Source organism: Rhinatrema bivittatum, chromosome 4, assembly GCF_901001135.1.
Source record: "Rhinatrema bivittatum chromosome 4, aRhiBiv1.1, whole genome shotgun sequence".
In the NCBI taxonomy this organism is placed as follows: Eukaryota; Metazoa; Chordata; class Amphibia; order Gymnophiona; family Rhinatrematidae; genus Rhinatrema; species Rhinatrema bivittatum.
The window spans coordinates 342,157,835-342,177,033 of NC_042618.1; the positions used below are offsets into that span (position 1 = coordinate 342,157,835).

Consider the following 19,199-nt stretch of genomic DNA (forward strand, 5'->3'; position numbering starts at 1 on the left):
CTAGTTAGCCTGACTTCAGTGCCAGGAAAAATAGTGGAAAGTGTTCTAAATATCAAAATCACAGAACATATAGAAAGACATGGTTTAATGGAACAAAGTCAGCATGGCTTTACCCAAGGCAAGTCATGCCTCATAAATCTGCTTCACTTTTTTGAAGGAGTTAATAAACATATAGATAAAGATGAACTGGTAGATGTAGTGTATTTGGATTTTTTGAAGGCATTTGATAAAGTTCCTCATGAGAGGCTTCTAGGAAAAGTAAAAAGTCATGGGATAGGTGGGGATGTCCTTTCGTGTCTTACAAACTGGTTAAAAGACAGGAAATGGAGAGTAGGATTAAATGGACAATTTTCGCAGTGGAGTGCCTCAGGGATCTGTACTGGGAACCTTGCTTTTCAATGTATTTATAAATGGTCTGGAAAGGAATATGACGAGTGAGATAATCACATTTGCAGATGATACAAAATTATTCAGAGTAGTTAAATCACAATGTTACACAATGTTAGGTTCCATATTAGGAGCTACCACCCTAGAAAGAGATCTGGATGTCATAGTGGATAATACATTGAAGTCATCAGTTCAGTGTGCTGCGGCAGTCAAAAAAGCAAATAGAATGTTGGGAATTATTAGAAAGGGAATGGAGAATAAAACAGAAAATGTCATAATGCCTCTGTTTCGCTCCATGGTGAGACCGCACCTTGAATAATGTGTACAATTCTGGTGTCGCTGCATCTCAAAAACGATATAGTTGCGATGGAGAAAGGTACAGAGAAGGGTGACCAAAATGATAAAGGGGATGGAACAGCTCCCCTATGAGGAAAGACTAAAGAGGATAGGACTGTTCAGCTTGGAGAGGGGGGGTGACTGAGGGGAGGATATGATAGAGATTTAAAATCATGAGAGGTTTAGAAACGGGTAAATGTGATTTGGTTATTTAGTCTTTCGGATAATAGAAGGACTAGGGGGCACTCCATGTAGTTAGCATGTGGCACATTTAATTCTAATCGGAGAAAGTTCTTTTTCACTCAACGCACAATTAAACCCTGGAATTTGTTGCCAGAGGATGTGGTTAGTGCAGTTAGTGTAGCTGTGTTTAAAAAAGGATTGAATAAGTTCTTTGAGGAGAAGTCCATTACCTGCTATTAATTAAGTTGACTTAGAAAATAGCCACTGCTATTACTAGCAACGGTAACGTGGAATAGACTTAGTTTTTGGGTACTTGCCAGGTTCTTATGGCCTGGATTGGCCACTGTTGGAAACAGGATGCTGGGCTTGATGGACCCTTGGTCTGACCCAGTATGGCATGTTCTTATGTTCTTTTTGGAAGCTTTTTTAGGTTATGTGCACAGTTTGTTGCATTTAGCTTGGGGTACAGTTCAATACTGAGGAACTGCAGGTGGCATCAGGGTATATGAAGCAGTGTCAGTTTTACTTTCTCTGTCTCCATCTGCTGGCACATATGAATAAACCCAGGAGTCTGGACTGATCCGTGGTACTACAGGAATGGAAATTAGCTGGTAAGAACCAATTTTCCTGTTCCATTGTTTTTTAGGTACAGAAGAGAAGTAGGGACAGAGGGTTTGGATACCCTGTTTCTACCTTGGCCTCTAAATTGACTTCTGAATGTGTTTCCACCATGGCAACCGATGGATAGAGGGACATCTGGGAACGGTAATTCTTGTAGCCTCCAAGTGGCCAAGGTGACCATGATTCGCTGATATGTTCAGACTTAGCATAGAGAGTCTTCTGTGGTTCATCCATGTTCCAAATCATCTGCATCTGGATGTGATTTGCTTGGAGCAGGTAGACTGTTTTTTGTCTTGCACCTTGACTCTTGAGAAGGCTGAGAAAGAAAAGGGTATTTGGAGGAGATTTTCTTGACCTTATGGTGGGCTAGGAAAGCATCTATTTCCTTGGCTTAAGTCCGAGGGTGGAAGATGCTTGAGAACTGGTGTCATGAAGCTGAATTCTCTCCATTTGAGGCCTTGGTTTCTTTCTTTCCTTTTCTGCAGAAAGAGTGATAGAAAAGGTTGGCCCTAAATTCTAAGGTTCAATTTGCTGTGCTCTCTTGTTACAAAGTTTAAGTACAGAGTCTGTCTTTGGCTTCTCATCTGGTTGTGGTTAGATATTTGAGGCCCATGAAATATTTACATCCTCTGCTTTGGAAGTGGAGGTAACTAAGTGAAATCTCAGTTTGGTCTTAGAAGCATTATGTATGGTTCCATTTGAGTGGCAAAGCTTTTGTAAAGGATTTTACTCTAAACGCTATCTTCTTGTAGCTGTTTTTTTTGGTAATGCTTATTTCTGTTCTGCAAGCATTGCTGTGCAGGAATCCTTCTTAAAATTTTTGGAATAGGGGTTTTGATTCGTACAGTCCTTTCCTTTTTACCTAAGGTGTTTGTTTTTCTTCCATTTAGATCAGTCAGTGGAGTTGCCTTCCTTTAGGAAGTCCAATTTTATGACAAAGGATCTGTGCAGGGAATTTCATGTACTGGATGTACATGGAGTTCTATTTCAATATTTGATGGTGACAAATACATTCAGGAGGTTGGATCATCATTTCTTCTTATTTTCTGGTTGTAAGAAGGGTGTACAGGTTTCTGAGCATACTATTGCCAGATGGATTTAGCAGGCGATTGTATTTGCCTATATTTCCAAGGTGTGGAGGTTCCTGAGGGCCTTAGAATTCACTCCAGTAGGGGTCAGTTGGCTTCATGGGTAGAGTGTCAGTTGTTGTTACCATAGGACATTGGTAAAACGGTGACTTGGTCGTCATTGCACGCCTTATTTTTTTTGTTGTCATGAATTGGATGTCCATGCTTCAGATGCTGCTGTGCTTGAGGCATGCATTTTGTGAGCAGGTCTTTCGCGTTCCCTCCCAGTTTAAGATGGCTTGGCTACGTTCCAACTATCTGAACTAGTCTGGTGGACGATAAGGAAGAAAAAATTGGTTCTTACGTGCTAATTTTCTTTCTTTGAGTCCTATCAGACCACTCCAGAGTCCCACCTTTTGGACTAAAGACCACTCTTCTGTATGTGCTATAAGAATTTTGTGATTCTAAGGATCGTGTTGTTCTGGTCGTTTTTATCTCCACACACTCCTTGAAGTAGGGAAGCAGTCAAGCCTAGTTTTAAGGTTCACCGATAATTTTTTTTCCTCCTGCTTGTAGGGGTTGTAAACTTTCATATAGAGTTACAGAAAAACTGCAGGTGGCACACAGTGTTAAGTACCAAGCATACAGTAAATCTTTTCCATCTGCTGGTAGGGGAGAAAGACACAACTATCTGAATTGGTCTGATAAGATTCAAGGAAAGAAAAATTAGCAGACAAGAATCAGTTCTTTCTTGTAGACAGTAATCACAAACAGGCCGATATAGTAAAACACGCGGGAGAGCCGGTGCTCCGAGGCGAGCACCCGCTCGCCCAACACGCACACAGGCCACTCTCCTGAGCGCGCGATTTAGTATGCAAATGAGGGCCCGTGGTAAAAAGAGGCGCTAAGGACACTAGTGCGTCCCTAGTGCCTCTTTTTAGACAGGAGCGGCGGCTGTCAGCGAGTTTGACAGCCAACGCTCAATTTTGTCAGCGTCAGTTCTCAAACCCGCTGACAGCCACGGGTTCGGAAAACGGACGCCAGCATAATTGAGCGTCTGTCTTCCGCCCTCCGGGCCACTGGCCGATTTTAAATTTTTTTTAAATTTTGGGGTCTCCGACTTAATATCGCTATGATATTAAGTCGGAGGGTGTACAGAAAAGCATTTTTTTTTTGCTTTTCTGTACACTTCCCCGGCGCTGGCAGAAATTAACGCCAGCCTTTGGGCAGGCGTTCATTTTTAAAGTAAAATGTGCGGCTTCACCGCACATTTTGCTTTCTGGATCGCACAGGAATAACTAATAGGGCCATCAACATGCATTTGCATGTTGCGGGCGCTATTAGTTTTGGGGGGTTGGACGTGCGTTTTCGACGCGCTGTTACCCCTTACTGTATAAGGGGTAAAGCTAGGGTGTCAAAAATGCGCGGCTAAACCCGGGCTAACAGTGCGCTCCACTGGAGTGCACTGTACTATATCGGCCCGAAAGTAAGTCTAACTTGAAGGATAGGCAAAATTAGAGCTAAGAGTTTGAGGCACAGGAAGATTATGTGACATGAAAAGTCACAAAGAATCAGTGGAATTCAGTTCACAGAAATTTTCCTCAGTCATTCAAAGTTCTATCATTTGATTATTCTTCCCTCAACCCCCTTCCTGAAATGAATAATAGCAATAGTAATATGCTTGGCAGAGAGCTGCTACTTCTAAAATCAAACTTCTTTTGTGTTGGTGGATTTCCAGACTTTTACAGGGCTTTTTGACACATCAAATACATTGTTACTTTTCAACAAAAGATTCATTATATTAGATTCTTATGCACGGTGGGCGAGAGAGGTATATTATGTCCTAGAACTCGCAGAAACAAATATTGCAAAAGCAAAACTTAGTTTACTAAATGTTGTGAATATATGGATAATAAATAATAGATAATAAATCAGCAAAGTAATATCAACATTGAATACAATATCACAGTAAGCTGTACATAAATCAATACAGGTGAATAGGAGACAGAAGAAATAAAGATAGAACATTAATCAAAGAATAATAAAGAACAAAAGGAGGACTCGAATTCGGGGACTCTGAAGAAGACATTTATTTATTTATTTATTTATTTAATTTATCTGGTCTGTTCAGCTCATCCAACTAAAATAAGCAAATGCTATGCTTTATATATCCCTCTCTGCAAGTTGGGTGCTTTCTATTTATTTTATTTTATTTATTTATTTAAATTCTTTTAATATACCGATGCTCAAGACCAAGTCTTATCGTACCGGTTTACAATAAACTAGGGGGTAAACCAGTTAACACTGAAAGCGAAAGTTACATTACAACAGGGAATGTTGAACAGGGCTGTTAGAAAAAAGGGATAGATTAACGATTTCTAACTGGAGAGCCGTGCATGTGAGCAGAGAGCAGTTGCTTACATGGTAAAATTAAATACAATTTACACTTTAAATTTACACGTGGTAAAATTATATACAATTTACACAGAGAGACTTGAATTCGGGGACTCTGAAGAAGACACCTCTGGTCTGTTCAGCTCATCCAACTAAAATAAGCAAATGCTATGCTTTATATATCCCTCTCTGCAAGTTAGGTGCTTCAGTTTGCACTTTTACTCCCATTTGATAAAGGACATCAGTTGTTTAACTTATCAGCTCATTGGTATGGGTACTGGTCTTTAGTATTTGATCTTCCCAGGTAATAAGAAATACCAAATGTCATGGCCTTTGATGTTTCCAGGGACACCAAATGTCCTTGGGGCCATCCCCGCAGTTTATCAGCACATTGGTGCTAGGAAATCTCGGGAATGAGGGAACAAATGATAATAGTGTCGTGCCTTTGTACAGTCTTTGTACTTAAATTATATGCAATATATTGATTTATGCTTATCAATCACTGGAGTCTTTTCTGATCCATAGCTGTCTACTCGTGTTTCAGAGTCTTCTGGAGATCTAACTAGGTTGCCTAAAATTATCCTTACACACTTCTCCAGTGATATAACTAGGTTTCCTAATCTGTTTGAGTTCTGAATGGAATTTGGTTTTGAAGATTTTGTTGAGTTATATTTGCAAAACTCATCTAGCCTTAATCACCCCTCATAATGAGGCACTAAGGAAAAGCTGGAGTAGGGATCTGAATAATCATATAGCACCAACATACTACTTTGATGTCTGGCATAATATATCTAAATATATGTTTATATGTACCGTTTTTAATTTATATTAATAGTGACTTTTAAATGTTCCCAGTCAAAGAGTGTCTTTTTTATTTCTAATTTTTATACCATTAAAAAGGTAGTTTTTTTAAGCATGACTTTAACAATGAACAGATTGTCTGAGGATCACTCTCTCCCACACGGTCACCCCAGTTCGCATGTTCTTAACCAGGAAATTCTGCATACTTATATTATTTCGACATAGGATGCCATCATCTCTACTCTTGTTTGTTCAGCTTCTGCATGCTTAAAAAAAACTACCTTTTTAATGGTATAAAAATTAGAAATAAAAAAGACACACTGATTGGGAACACTTAAAATTCACTATTAATATAAATTAAAAACGGTACACATAAACATTTAAGCTATAACCAATATATGGTTTTAGCTCATATAAGTGATACCTGACACTAGTGTGTACATTAGTCCTCCATTGGTAGTTTATGTGTATATTATAGGGAGGACTTGCAAGGTCACGTGGTTTGTAGTATAATATATCTAAAGCCTCCTGCAAGAAATATCTAAAGATGCAATTTAAAATTATTCATAGATTATATCTAGCTTTGCATATAATTATATCAGATGAAACTAGATTCTCTAGAGCAGAGCTTTCCAAAGTGTGTGTCGGGACACGTGTGTCGCCTGTAGTGTGGAGGTGTGTCGCCCGGTCCACAGGGCCGGCGGAAGCAGGGAACTATAGCAGGAAGATCGGCGGGCAGTGGTGGAGCTTACATCACCACGGCCCGAAGAAAAGGGTCACGTTCACTCCTCCTCCTTCCTGCCTGTGCAGCCCTGGAAGAAAAACGTTGCCGGAGCCGCGTGGGCAGGAAGGAGGAGGAGCATCTGCTGCGTACAAAAGAAGAGCAGCATTAATGGGCCATTGCGGATCCCACGTCGCGACGGCCCGAGAAGAGGAGGAAACCCGATAGCAGGGCCACTGTGGATCCCACGTCGCGGCAGCCCGAGAAGAGGAGGAAACCCGATAGCAGGGCCGCTGCAGATCCCATGTCACGGCCAGGGAAGATCAGGGCCTCTGAAGAGCCCATCCTTCGGCAACCCGTGCAGAGGGACAGCATGTGCCAGTGAGAGCCTGTGCTTGAGCAAGAGAGCATGTAGGAGTGAGAGAGCCTGTGTGTGTGAGAGTGAGACAGCATGTGCACGAGAGAGACAGTATGTATGTATGTATGAGAGAGAGGCATGTGAGAGTGAGAGCTGTGGATGTGTGAGATTGCATGTGAGTGAGAGCCTGTGTGTGTGAGAATGTGTGTGATAGTGTGTGAGAATGAGAACCTGATTGTGTGTTTGAGGGAAGACAGATGGAGAGAAAAGAAATAGAAAAAAAGACCCTGTAAAAGGAATTGGCAAAAAAACAAGAAAGGAAAGGTGGAAAAAAAAGCCTGTGACCAACCGATTAGAAAACTAAGATCAGACAGCAAAGGTAAAAAAAAAAATTACTTTTTAGTGATTGGCACATGTAATCTTTGGGAATGTGCAAGAGTAGCACTTTCTCTATGCCGATCTCACAATGTACGAGATCAGCATGGAGGAAGTGGAAGCCTGCAAATATTTATTATGAGATAGGTTGTGTTGTGAAACATTTTATTTATGTATATATTTAAGGAAACATACATAAATTGTTGAAATACATTTTGTTCGTTTAACCTTTAACTTCTGGTTTGCTGGTAGACTGAATTACTGTGTCACGAAATTATGTTTGTCTAAAAAGTGTGTCACCAACATGAAAAGTTTGGAAAGCTCTGCTCTAGAGTGTTGGCAGCCCTTTCACCTGAAAGCTAGTGTAGCTCATGTTATCCAGCCATGTCCTAGGACTCTGCTTTTCTAGTTGCTTGCTGATGTTGTGCTTCCTCTGCATCTTTTATGTTATTTGGGGAGGGAATGATTCACCCAGAATTCCCAAGATGAGAATAGTTTTACTTCACAGTTTGTTTAGTGCCCAGATAACTTTTCTGTGAGTCTGGAAATTGCCTAATCTCTACAGTTACGAGTTGGTATCAGGCAGCCTTAGAGCTTAAAACTGAATTGAGGGTATTTTGTTGTAAATATATAGCCAAGAAGCACAAAATATATGGTACCCCTCTGAATACAATGTGGAATACTCCTCTGCTTCAGCAAAGCTCTGAATAACATTTTGTTCTCTTTTTTTCTAATATTTCTTTGCTATGCCTTATCTGTAGCTTAATTATATAGTTATATCACTGGAGAAGTGTGTAAGGATAAGTTTAGGCAAGCATTGTGATAGCACAACACTTTCTACTTTTTTTTTTTTTTTTTGAAGACTTCTGTTTGAGATTGTGAATGTCTTATATTTGTACAAAACAAAATCATCATCAAAATTCTTAGTTACATTTTTTGACTAAATAAAGATATTAACAGTTAAATTATATCTGTAATATTGTTTCTGTACCCCTCTGCTTTTCAGAAGTTTTCATGCAGTGCTTGGCTGTGCATCCTAGATGTGGTGACCTGAATGTTTCTAAAATGTTGTAGTTTTAAATAGCCACTATATAATTGCTAATTATTATTAATATATACATTGTTGAAAAAGGAATTGTTTGTACAGTATGAAAACTGTACTAGATCAGAGGTTCTTGTCAGAAACTGAAAGTCTAACAGTGGTCCAAGCCTTTTATAGTGGTTACATAAGGCTGGAAAATTGATGTATTAAGAGAGCTTTTCTAAAACTTTAAAAGGTGAATATGAGTTCTCCGAGGACAAGCAGGATGGTAGTCCTCACACATGGGTGACATCATGAGATGGAGCCCCGACTCGGAAAACTTATGTCAAAGTTTCTAGAACTTTGACTTGCTACACTGGGTATGCCCAGCATGCCCTATACCATGTGTCCACGTGGGGTCCCTCTTCAGTCTCTCTTTTGGAAAACTCCACATTTTTCACATTTCAAGCTATTTTTTTTACTTTGTTCAATGCTGGGTCCCTCTCTGTCCTCCCTGTAGTATTCCTAGTAAGGGTTTTCAACTTTTCTTGGTAAATTTCCTTTTGCGGTCAATTCCCTGCGGCAGCGGTGCTTTGGTGCTTGTCATCCATTGACGCCCATTGCAATCGATTTTGACCTTGCTTTCTGTTTTCTGTCCAGTCATGAAGGACCCCCAGAGTGAATGCATTATCTGCCTGCGGGTATTGCATGACATTCAGGGTTGCCGTAAATGTGTCCAGATGACCCCAAAAAGATGTTGCCTTTGTCTCGATAAGATACAGCGCCTCTTCGGGTCAAAGAAGACCGAGCTGGCAGCATCGGCATCAAAGGACTTTGGAGCTGCACTAATGGCTACCGAGCCATCGACATCGGTGGGATCGTCTGTGCCGTTGGCTGATAGGGGCACTGGAGACATGCCATCGTCTGGCTCCTCCAAGCCAAAGACATCGGATTTCTCCTCATCAGCCTCGGCACCGGGGAAAGACCATGCTGAGTGTTGAGGGAAGCCGAAGAAGCATCGGCATCAGTTTCCATTGATGCACGATGTTAGGCACAGGGATGCGCCAGCTAATGCTGTGATGCCCTTGAAGTGTCCTCCCAGTGAGAAGTGCCAGTCTTCCATCAGTGCCGGATGTCTGCGACGGTCTCCACTGGTCCTATGCCAGTCCTGTGCCAGTTACCGATCCTCCTCTTGGTTTCAAAGAGGATCTGGCCACCCCTCCTTCCTCCCAGTTGTTGTCGGCATCAGCAATGTTTGAGGAGGAACTCAAGCAGCGAGAACAGTGGGCAGTCGAGTGGACGATGTAGGATATCAGTCCTGTGGCACCAATGGCACTGGAGCTGGCACCGTCCATCTTGGAGCCGCTGTTTGAGAAACTCCATGCGCTCATTAGCGAGTTACTGCCCGTTGGGGTACCGCAGCATCCCCTGCAGATACAGTGGTCGTGGCCGTTTCCTTGGAGGAGGAAGCACCACCTAGAGTGGCGGAGATGCCGAGGTCTGCAGTCCGCTGTCCATCTCAGCTGATGCCTGCATGTCTGAAGGCTGAGCGCCTAGGGCCCAATCTCCTCTCTGTTTCATGAGAATGAGGACCTCTGTGACCCCTGGGGGGATGACACCATGGAGTCCTTCACCAGTGACACTGAGGGTCTCCCTTCAGACCCTTCTCCTCTAGAGGAGCGAAGCAAGTCTCTGCCTGAAGACTTACCTTTCACAAGTTTTGTGCGGGTGATGACGGAGGCCATCCCTTTTCAGTTGCTGACAGAGGAGGATTCCAGGCACACAATGCTTGAAATCCTCCAGTTCGTGGGACATCCTAAGGAGATTGCGGCGGTTCCGGTACACGATATCCTTAAGAAGTTCCTGCTGAGGATGTGAGAACATCCCCTTACAGTGCCTGCCGTGAATAAGAAGCCTGATGGGGTTTACCATATCCAGAAGGATCCCGGGTTCGATAAGCTACAGCTTTCCCACCAATCGGTGATAGTCGAAACCGCTCTCAAGAGAGCCACGCGGTCTCGAACCCATTCCTCAGCACCTCCAGAAAAGGATCACAGAGTGATGTTTTTTTCCATCGTCCATCAAGATTGAACTTATTGTGTGCCCCACCAAATTGCCCTCTGAGCCTGTTTTGGGGGGCCGGTAGCGCATCAGGAGGCACTACTAATGGCACTCTCCTCTCTCTTAACAGCCAGAGTGGTTGAGCCTGTTCCACCTGGGCAAAGAGGGTGGGGATTTTACTCCAGGTACTTCCTGATTCCAAAGAAAACATGAGGACTATATCCCATCTTATACCTAAGGGCCTTGAACAGATTTATCAGAAAAGAAAGGTTCAAGATGGATTCCCTGGGCACCTTGATCCCCCTTTTACAAAAAGGGGGACTGGCTATGCTCCCTTGATCTGAAGGACGCGTACACCCACATCAAGATCTTCCCAAGCCACCGGAAGTATCTTCGATTCGTGGTGGGAAAACAGTACTTCCAATATTGGGTATAGCTGTTTTGGCTCACGTCAGCCCCACGGGTCTTCTCAAAATGCCTGGCCATGGTGGTGGCGCACCTCTGCAGGCTGGGGGTGCATGTTTTCTCTTAGTTGGATGATTGGCTGGTCAAGAGCACATGTCAGGCAGGAGCTATCAGCCCCATGCACTTGACCATCCGGGTGTTGGGTTCGTCATCAACTACCCAAAGTCCCATCTCAGCTCTTCACTTCAATTGAACTTCAAAGGAGCCCTGCTAGACATGACTCAGGCCAAAGCCTTCCTGCCTCATCAAAGGACCATCACTCTGATGACTTATCACGGCAGAAATTCAGCAGTGCCAGCAGGTGTCAGCCTGGTACATGTTGAGGTTGTTGGGCCATATGGCTGCAACCGTCCACATCACACCCTTGGCACAATTGTACAGGCGCAAGGCCCAATGGACCTTGAGGTCACAGTGGTGCCAGGCCATGCAGAACCTCCAGGATCGCATCCGAGTCACCTCACCCCCTCCAGGACTCTTTGTCCTGGTGACGGATACTTTCCAGTCTGGAACGGTAGAACTCTTTCCAATTATTTTCCTACTCAAATTGTCCTAACCACAGTTGCGTCTACCCTGGACTGGGGAGCTCAGCACCTAGGATCTCTGGTCTGCCCAGGAAAGCTGTTACCAAATCAATTTCCTGGAGCTCCAGGCGATCAGGTATGCGCTATGGGCTTTCAGATATCAGTTGTCCAAAAAAAGTTGTCCTGATTCAAACTGACAACCAGTTGGCGATGTGGTATGTCAAAAAGCAGGGAGGTACAGGGTTGTACCTCCTGTGTTAAGAAGCAGTTCAGATCTGATCTTGGGCCCTGTCCCATGAAATGGTGCTCAGGGCCATGTACCTGGCCAGGATAGAGAACATGTTAGCAGACAGACTGAGTCATGCCTTCAGACCCCACGAGTGGTCCCTGGACCAGAGGTTTGCGAATCATATATTCTGCCTCTGGGGGAGCCTGAATGTGTATCTCTTCATGTTCCTTTGCAACAGAAAGACCTTGGTTTTGCTCCCTGTACAGGACAGACTGCAAACCAGCCTCAGATGCCCTTGCCTGACATTGGGGTAAGGGTCTTCTGTACATGTATCCTCTGATTCCTTTAGAAGCAAAGACTCTCTTGAAGCTTCACAAGGACAAAAGGATTATGATCCTCATATCCCCTTATTGGCCAAGACAGGTGTGGTTTCCACTCCTACGGGAGTTGTTCATCTGGAGACCGATCAGTTTGGGGACTTCCTCAGATCTCATCACGCAAGATCGAGGCAGGTTGCAACATCCCAATCTATAGGCCCTGTCGCTCGCAACCTGGATGTTGAGAGGGTAATCTTGCAACCGCTCAATCTCTTAGAGGATGTGTCGGGTCCTGGTGGCTTCTAGAAAGCCTTCTACTAGATAGTTCTATGGACTGAAGTGGAGGAGGTTTTCCGTGTGGTGTGAGCAGAAGGCCCTAGTTCCATTCTCCTGCTTCACACAAAAACTGATGATTAACTTCTATACCTGCCAGAAGCTGGCTGTGAAACCGTTAGAGTTCATCTGAGTGCAGTTGGCACATACCATCATGGTGTAGATAGTAGAGATGTGAATCGGAACCAGAATCGGATCCGATATCAGTTCCGATTCACATCTCTAGTAGATAGTATGCCAATCTCTGTTCAGCCTATAATTGTATGTTTCATGCAGGGCCTGCTTCAATTGAAGTCTTCCCGAAGACCTCCCGCTGTATCTTGGGACCTCAACATGGTGTTAGCTCTTCTGATGAAAGCTTCTTTTGAACTTCTGCGTACCTTTGTCCTGAAATACCTGACCTGGAAGGTCATAGTTTTGGTAGTGGTCACCTCAGCATGCAGGGTCAGCGAGCTCCAGCCCTTAGTGACTTATCCAGCTTACACTAAGTTTTATCATGACAGGTTGGTTGTGTGTATGCAACCTAAGTTCCTGCCTAAAGTTGTGACAGACTTCCATCTTAACCAGTCCGTTGTCTTGCCAACATTCTTTCCCAGGCCCCATTCGCACCAAGGCAAACTAGCCCTGCACAGTTTGGACTGCAAGCAAGCCTTAGTCTTCTGTCTGGAGTGGACAGAAGCCCATAGACAGTCCACTCAACTTTTTATTTCTTTTGACAGGAATAGGTTGGGCAGTGCGTTGCCAAACAGAAACTATCAAATTGGCTAGCAGATTGCATCTCCTTTTGTTATGCCCAAGTGGGACTGCATCTTGGGTGTCATGTCAAAGCTCATTCGGTCCGAGCCAAGGCAGTATCGGCCCACTTGCGAACAGTTCCCGTGGAGGAGATATGCAAAGCTGCAACGTGGAGTTCTCGCCACACATTCACATCTCAGTATTGCTTGGAAAGGGAAGAGTGACGCAACAGTAGATTTGGCCAATCTGTCCTTCGGAATCTGTTTGAGGTGTAGAACCCAACTCTCTACCGCCTGGGGCCTGTTGTTTGGGTTCAGGATATCTTCCTCTCTGATACCCTCAGCACCATTGTTATTGTGCCCATTGGCACCTGGTTTGGGTGTCATTTGGTCCCCCTTTTATGTTGTGGAGCAGCCTGTAGCTAGGGATTCACCCATATGTGAGGACTACCATCCTGCTTGCCCTCGGAGAAAGCACAGTTGCTTACCTGTAACAGGCGTTCTCCGAGAACAGCAAGATGTTATTCCTCACGAAACTTGCCCACCACCCCGCGGAGTTGGGTTTCTCCTAATTTTGATTTATATCTAATTCTGTATTATAAGACTGAAGAGTAACCCCGCATGATATAGGGCATGTGGGCATGGCTAGTGTGGAATGTCAAAGTTCTAGAAACTTTGACATAAGCTTTCCATGTCAGGGCTTCATTTGATGACGTCACCCATGTGTGAGGACTAACATCCTACTGTCCTCAGGGAATACCTGTTACAGGTAAGCAACTCTGCTAAATTCATAGGTGTGTGGTCACCAAATATTGAGATGAAATGGATGGATGCTGTAAATCTTGATTAAATAAGACTGATATGACCCACTGCATGTTTGTATTCAGCTATGGAGTAGAATTGGTATACATACATTCTTAGTTAAGTACCTTGTATAGTATGCCTGACTTTCTGAGAGAGCCCACTGTTATAGCATTAATAGTTCATTGTTGTGAAATGCTTTACAAGATGGTACTTACTGGGATGCATTCCTTCAGGATGCTACGAATGTTTGATGACTAGCACAGCTGATGGAAGTAGGCATCAGTGTTAAGTTATTAAAAACAGAGAGAGATACTATGGATAGTGTAAAGTAAGTTTGCATAGTTTCCACTGTACTTGGACACTTTAGGGGAAAGCAGCTGCATAGTACATCGGCTGAAATTACCAGTGTACTTTGCACCTTTTATATATACACGCTGCTGACTGGGGACAAAATAGCATGCATACATTTGAAATTGCCAAGTACACACACTGTTTTCCTCCCCCGACTTAAACATGTCCACAGGGTTACCCCTTTACAACCCAGTTAAAAGTGCACTTGCTATGGAACTCTGTATTTACCTGAGTAAATAGCTTTGAAAATTGTGCCCCTCCCCCCCTTACAAATAAGATGTTTCATTTTCATCAGTAAGTAAACAGACTTTCTTATTAAACAAACGGTTGCTAGCGGTACCACAATTACAACTACTATGGATATATAGCCCCTCAGGGCTTACAGTCATTCTAAATATCCTTTATCAGTCCTTAAAAACCTGTGAATACAAATAATGATTTCTACCAGGAGTCAAATAATATAATCAAAGGTCTAGAAAATATAAGAGAATATTATGGTAGATTAATATAGGAAGTGCCATTTTCCACTTTTTGGAGTTTTGAAAGTTATCAAAATATATTTATGTATTTATTTAATTCTTTTATATACTGTCGTTCTGTTATAGTCAATCACGGTGGTTCACAGCAAACAATAGGTAACAACACCTTCAATTATTACATATTTAAATGAAATATAAAATACAATCAAACCAATAAAAGACAAAATATGTCAAAAAGATTGAGATTTGAATATTCTCTTTCTCCTTAGATTATTTAATTACTTCACGCTCAAATGCTTGTATAAAAAGCCATGTTTTTAGATCTTTTTTGACAGCTTTAATTTTTTTTGCATCCTCAACTCTGTTGGCGTGGTGTTCCATAGTTTTGGACCTTCTATCGATAGTCTCCTGTCTCTTACCTCACTTAAATGAGTGCTCTGAAGGGAGAGTGCGTTCAATAAACCTTTGTTACAGATCTCAGGTTATGTTGTGGGTTATGTAAGTGCATTGAAGCACTCAACTACTCTGTACCTTTTTGGTTTGTGATTTTATAAATTATACATAATGTTTGATAGTGAATTTGAAATTTTATGGGTAGCCAAATAAAGATTTTAAAATTGGAGTTACGTGATCATATTTCTTACTTCCTGTAAGCACCCTTGCCATAGCATTTTGTAACATTTGTAGGGATTTTATAGTGTATGTTAGAAGTCTGAGCAAGAGAGCATTACAGTAATCAAGTTTTGAAAATATTAGTGTTTGTAAAATTGTACGAAAGTCTTCTTGGGATAATAAAGGTTTTAAGCGTTTTAGCAACCGTAGTTTATTGTAACCTGCTCTGATCAAGTTGTTAATATATTTTTTCAGTGTTAAGTTGGAATCAATTACTACTCCCAAATCTCGAGTAAATTCAACAAGCTTAATATTCTGTGTTGTAAAGGAAAAGGCAATGAGGTATTTATTGTCTTCTTCCTATCTAACCACAGAATCTCTATATTTTGTAATTTGAGAACCATTCTTGTATGCAACTAGTTTTTGTATGGCTGCAAGATAAATTTTTAATGTATTGAGAGTATGCTCAGTTGAGGTTATCAAATGGAATTAAAAATTGAATGCCATCAGCATAAACATAAAAGTTTATGCCCAAGCCTGCAAGTAATCTGCACAGAAGTAGATATATGTATATCAGTCCCAAGAGAACTGGTTTTATTTGTAGGAGATGAGCTTTTATTGCATCAACAGACGTATTACAGACCATTACTATACACAGATGTTTGGGTCCACAAATTTTCTGTGATGCAATTGTGAGCATTTTGCTATGTCCAGGTCTAGCAGAATAAAAAGAGTGTTTTCTTTCCGCTTCATTTTGTCTCTTGGTTTGCAGTATCTTGGAGACAGAGTCTCGGAAAAAGTAAAAACCAAAGTGGTTGAACTTCTGTACAGCTGGACGGTGGCCCTGCCCGAGGAGTCTAAAATCAAAGATGCTTACCACATGCTGAAAAGACAAGGTGGGGGCAGATTATCTTGGAAAATACACACTTTTTCTACTCATATTTTCTCTCTTCCACTCTTTTCAGAAGTATAATGTGAGTTTAAGTTGGGAGGCCTAATATGAGTCCTGGTTGCCCTATTTCCCCTTTGGAATGAAGAAAACCCATTTTGCAGATGATATGTTTTGCAGCACCATTTGGAGGACTATGCTAGAGGCTTTTTTAGTGTTTACAGATATAATTTTATTTATTTAGCTTTATATTCCAGCTTTCAATTATGTCATCTTGATTTGCAAACCTAAACCAGAATTGTTCTTTTTTTGTTTCCCCTCTCAGGGATTGTATTGTCTGACCCTCTTATTCCAGTGGATAGGACCCTCATTCCCTCTCCACCTCCTCGCCCTAAGAACCCTGTGTTTGATGATGAGGAGAAATCCAAGGTAAATAGGTGTTGTAGGTAGATGGGATTATCTACTATATAAATAGTTACAAAATGTTAATTCCTTTTCATCCTGTTACATCAGTCCAAACAGGTGGGTTGTCTCTCCCTGCTAGCAGATGGAGACAGAGGACACACCTTTTTCCATAACATCATCACTGATGCAGCTCCAGCAAAAAGCTAGTATTCTCCTAGGACAAGCAGGATGAAAGTCCTCACATGTGGGTGACATCATCCGATAGAGCCCAGCACAGAAAACGTTTGTCAAAGTTTCTAGAAACTTTGAAACATAGAAACATAGAAATGACGGCAGAAGAAGACCAAACGGCCCATCCGGTCTGCCCAGCAAGCTTCACACATTTTCTCTCTCATACTTATCTGTTTCTCTTAGCTCTTGGTTCTATTTCCCTTCCACCCCCACCATTAATGTAGAGAGCAGTGATGGAGCTGCATCCAAGTGAAATATCTAGCTTGATTAGTTAGGGGTAGTAGGGGTAGTAAGCGCCGCAATAAGCAAGCTACACCCATGCTTATTTGTTTTACCCAGACTATGTTATACAGCCCTTATTGATTGTTTTTCTTCTCCCCTGCCGTTGAAGCAGGGAGCTATGCTGGATATGCGTGAAGTATCAGTTTTTCTTCTCTCCTGCCGTTGAAGCAGAGAGCTATGCTGGATATGCGTGAAGTATCAGTTTTTCTCCCATGCCGTTGAAGCAGAGAGCCATGCTGGATATGCATCGAAAGTGAAGTATCAGGCACATTTGGTTTGGGGTAGTAACCGCCGTAACAAGCCAGCTACTCCCTGCTTTGTGAGTGCGAATCCTTTTTTCTTCTCCCCTGCCGTTGAAGCTATGCTGGATATGCGTGAAGCATCAGTTTTTCTTTTCCCCTGCTGTTAAAGCAGAGAGCTATGCTGGAAATGCGTGATGTATCAGTCTTTCTCCCATGCCGTTGAAGCAGAGAGCCATGCTGGATATGCATCGAAAGTGAAGTATCAGGCACATTTGGTTTGGGGTAGTAGTGCATTGGCCAGCAGACTGAGCATGCCCAGTCTGCTACTATCTGCACGTCCACGCAAGGACCCCCTTCAGTTTCTTCTTTTCCGCGGTGCAATTGCCTCATGGTCCGTGGAGCTCTAACCTTTTCGATTTTTCCTTGATTTTTTCGAGTTGCCTTGCAATTCCTTGTCTGGTCCCCCTTCGCGTTTGGTGCCCTCCCAGTGCTGTAGGTCCTTTTTCAGCATTTTTCTTTGACCTTGTGGCCGATTCCCAACTCTCCACCCCCTGGTGTCCATCGGCAATCAACCGCACCCCGGGTCTTTTTCTTGGCGTCGACCAGTTTTCATCGGTGCCCCCAGTGCCTGCGGACCATGCCCATCACAGATCCACATGAGGTTTGCATCCTCTGCCTGGGGGCCTTGCACGATGTCTGGATGCGGGGTTGGGCGCGCCTCGACAAAATGAAAAAACTTTTTGGGACCCTGAAATCCTCCACTTCTGTGCCAGTTTCTTCGACGCCCAAGAATCATGGGGCGCCGTCTCCATCTCTACCTCTCACGATCCCTCTAGTTGGCACCCCCAAGGATCAGGGAGAGGGAGATTGATCCTCAGTGGTCTCGCCTCTCCCCCAGACCTCGGGGTCATCAACCTCCTCGGTGCCGGGGAAAGAACGGGCTGAGCATCAGAAGCGATCCTGGAGGCATTAGCACTGATCATTGTCCCGATATGGTTCCGGCTCCGGAGCAGAATCGGCGGCCGCCGAGCAGCCATTGATGTGGCACCGGCCACCTGAGGCCCCATCCTCCAGTGCCACCTGTAGCTGAGGCATTCCCCACCGATACTGGTTCAGGGTGCCATGCCACCTTGTGGACCTAAGGATGAGCCGGCAGTGCCTCGACCCCCCTCCATCAGTCCTGACCACTCAGGACTTCCAGGAGGAGTTGGACCTCAGGGTGCAATCGACAGTGCTCAAAGTGCTGCAGAGCGTTGAGCTGCCGGTGCCCTAGCCTCCACCATCGATGCTAGCACCCCTGCTAGAGCATCTGGACATCGTTCTTGGCGCCCTACCAACGCAGCCGTTGTCTGAGGGGCCCTCGATGCCCCGTTGGCCACTGATGCCCCCCACGGAGCGATCCTGATCCTTGGGTCCTCTGAGGAGGATGAGGCCACCGGGACCGGCACCCTCGCCTGTGATTCCCAGAGCTGCAGCCGGACCCCTCCAGCTTGCCACGGTTGATGACCCCCTCGATGCCGGGGATCCATCGGTGCCGGTGGTGCCCCTGCAGCCTCCGAAGCCCCCAGAGCCCGGGGTCGATGCCCCTCACAGCCCTCGCCCTCAGGACCCTGGCCCAAGTGAGGAAGAGGGTCATTTTGACCCTTGGGGTGATGATGCCACATACTCATCCTCGAGTACACTGATGACCCTCTCTCGGAGCCTTCAGCCCCAGAGGAGTGGCGCCGGTCACCGCCTGAGGACCTGTCATTTTCGGGGTTTGTCAGGGCTATGGCTGAGGCCATTCCCTTTCAGCTCCTCACAGAGGAGGATGCACATCACAAGACACTAGAAATCCTCCAGTTCATTGACACTCCTAAGGAGATCATGGCAGTTCTGATCCACGATATTTTTTTTTTTTAACATTATGTTTATTGTATTCAGGCATAAACATAACACACAATCGCTCAGGAAGCGTAGCTAACAATATATAACTATATG

General features: G+C 43.7%; 1 protein-coding gene across 8 annotated transcripts in view; it reads left to right on the forward strand.

The window, feature by feature from the left end:
- GGA3 (golgi associated, gamma adaptin ear containing, ARF binding protein 3) overlaps positions 1–19,199 on the forward strand; it is a 238,775-nt gene that overhangs the window by 60,356 nt on the left and 159,220 nt on the right. For all 8 annotated transcript variants that reach the window (XR_003856543.1, XM_029600548.1, XM_029600549.1 and 5 more), the window contains 2 exons: positions 15,943–16,066; positions 16,385–16,488. Coding sequence is in view for 7 of the 8 variants with exons in the window: in XM_029600548.1 (XP_029456408.1) it covers positions 15,943–16,066; positions 16,385–16,488 (228 nt within the window). In the remaining variant the exon portion in view is untranslated. The remainder of the gene's footprint in view (positions 1–15,942; positions 16,067–16,384; positions 16,489–19,199) is intronic.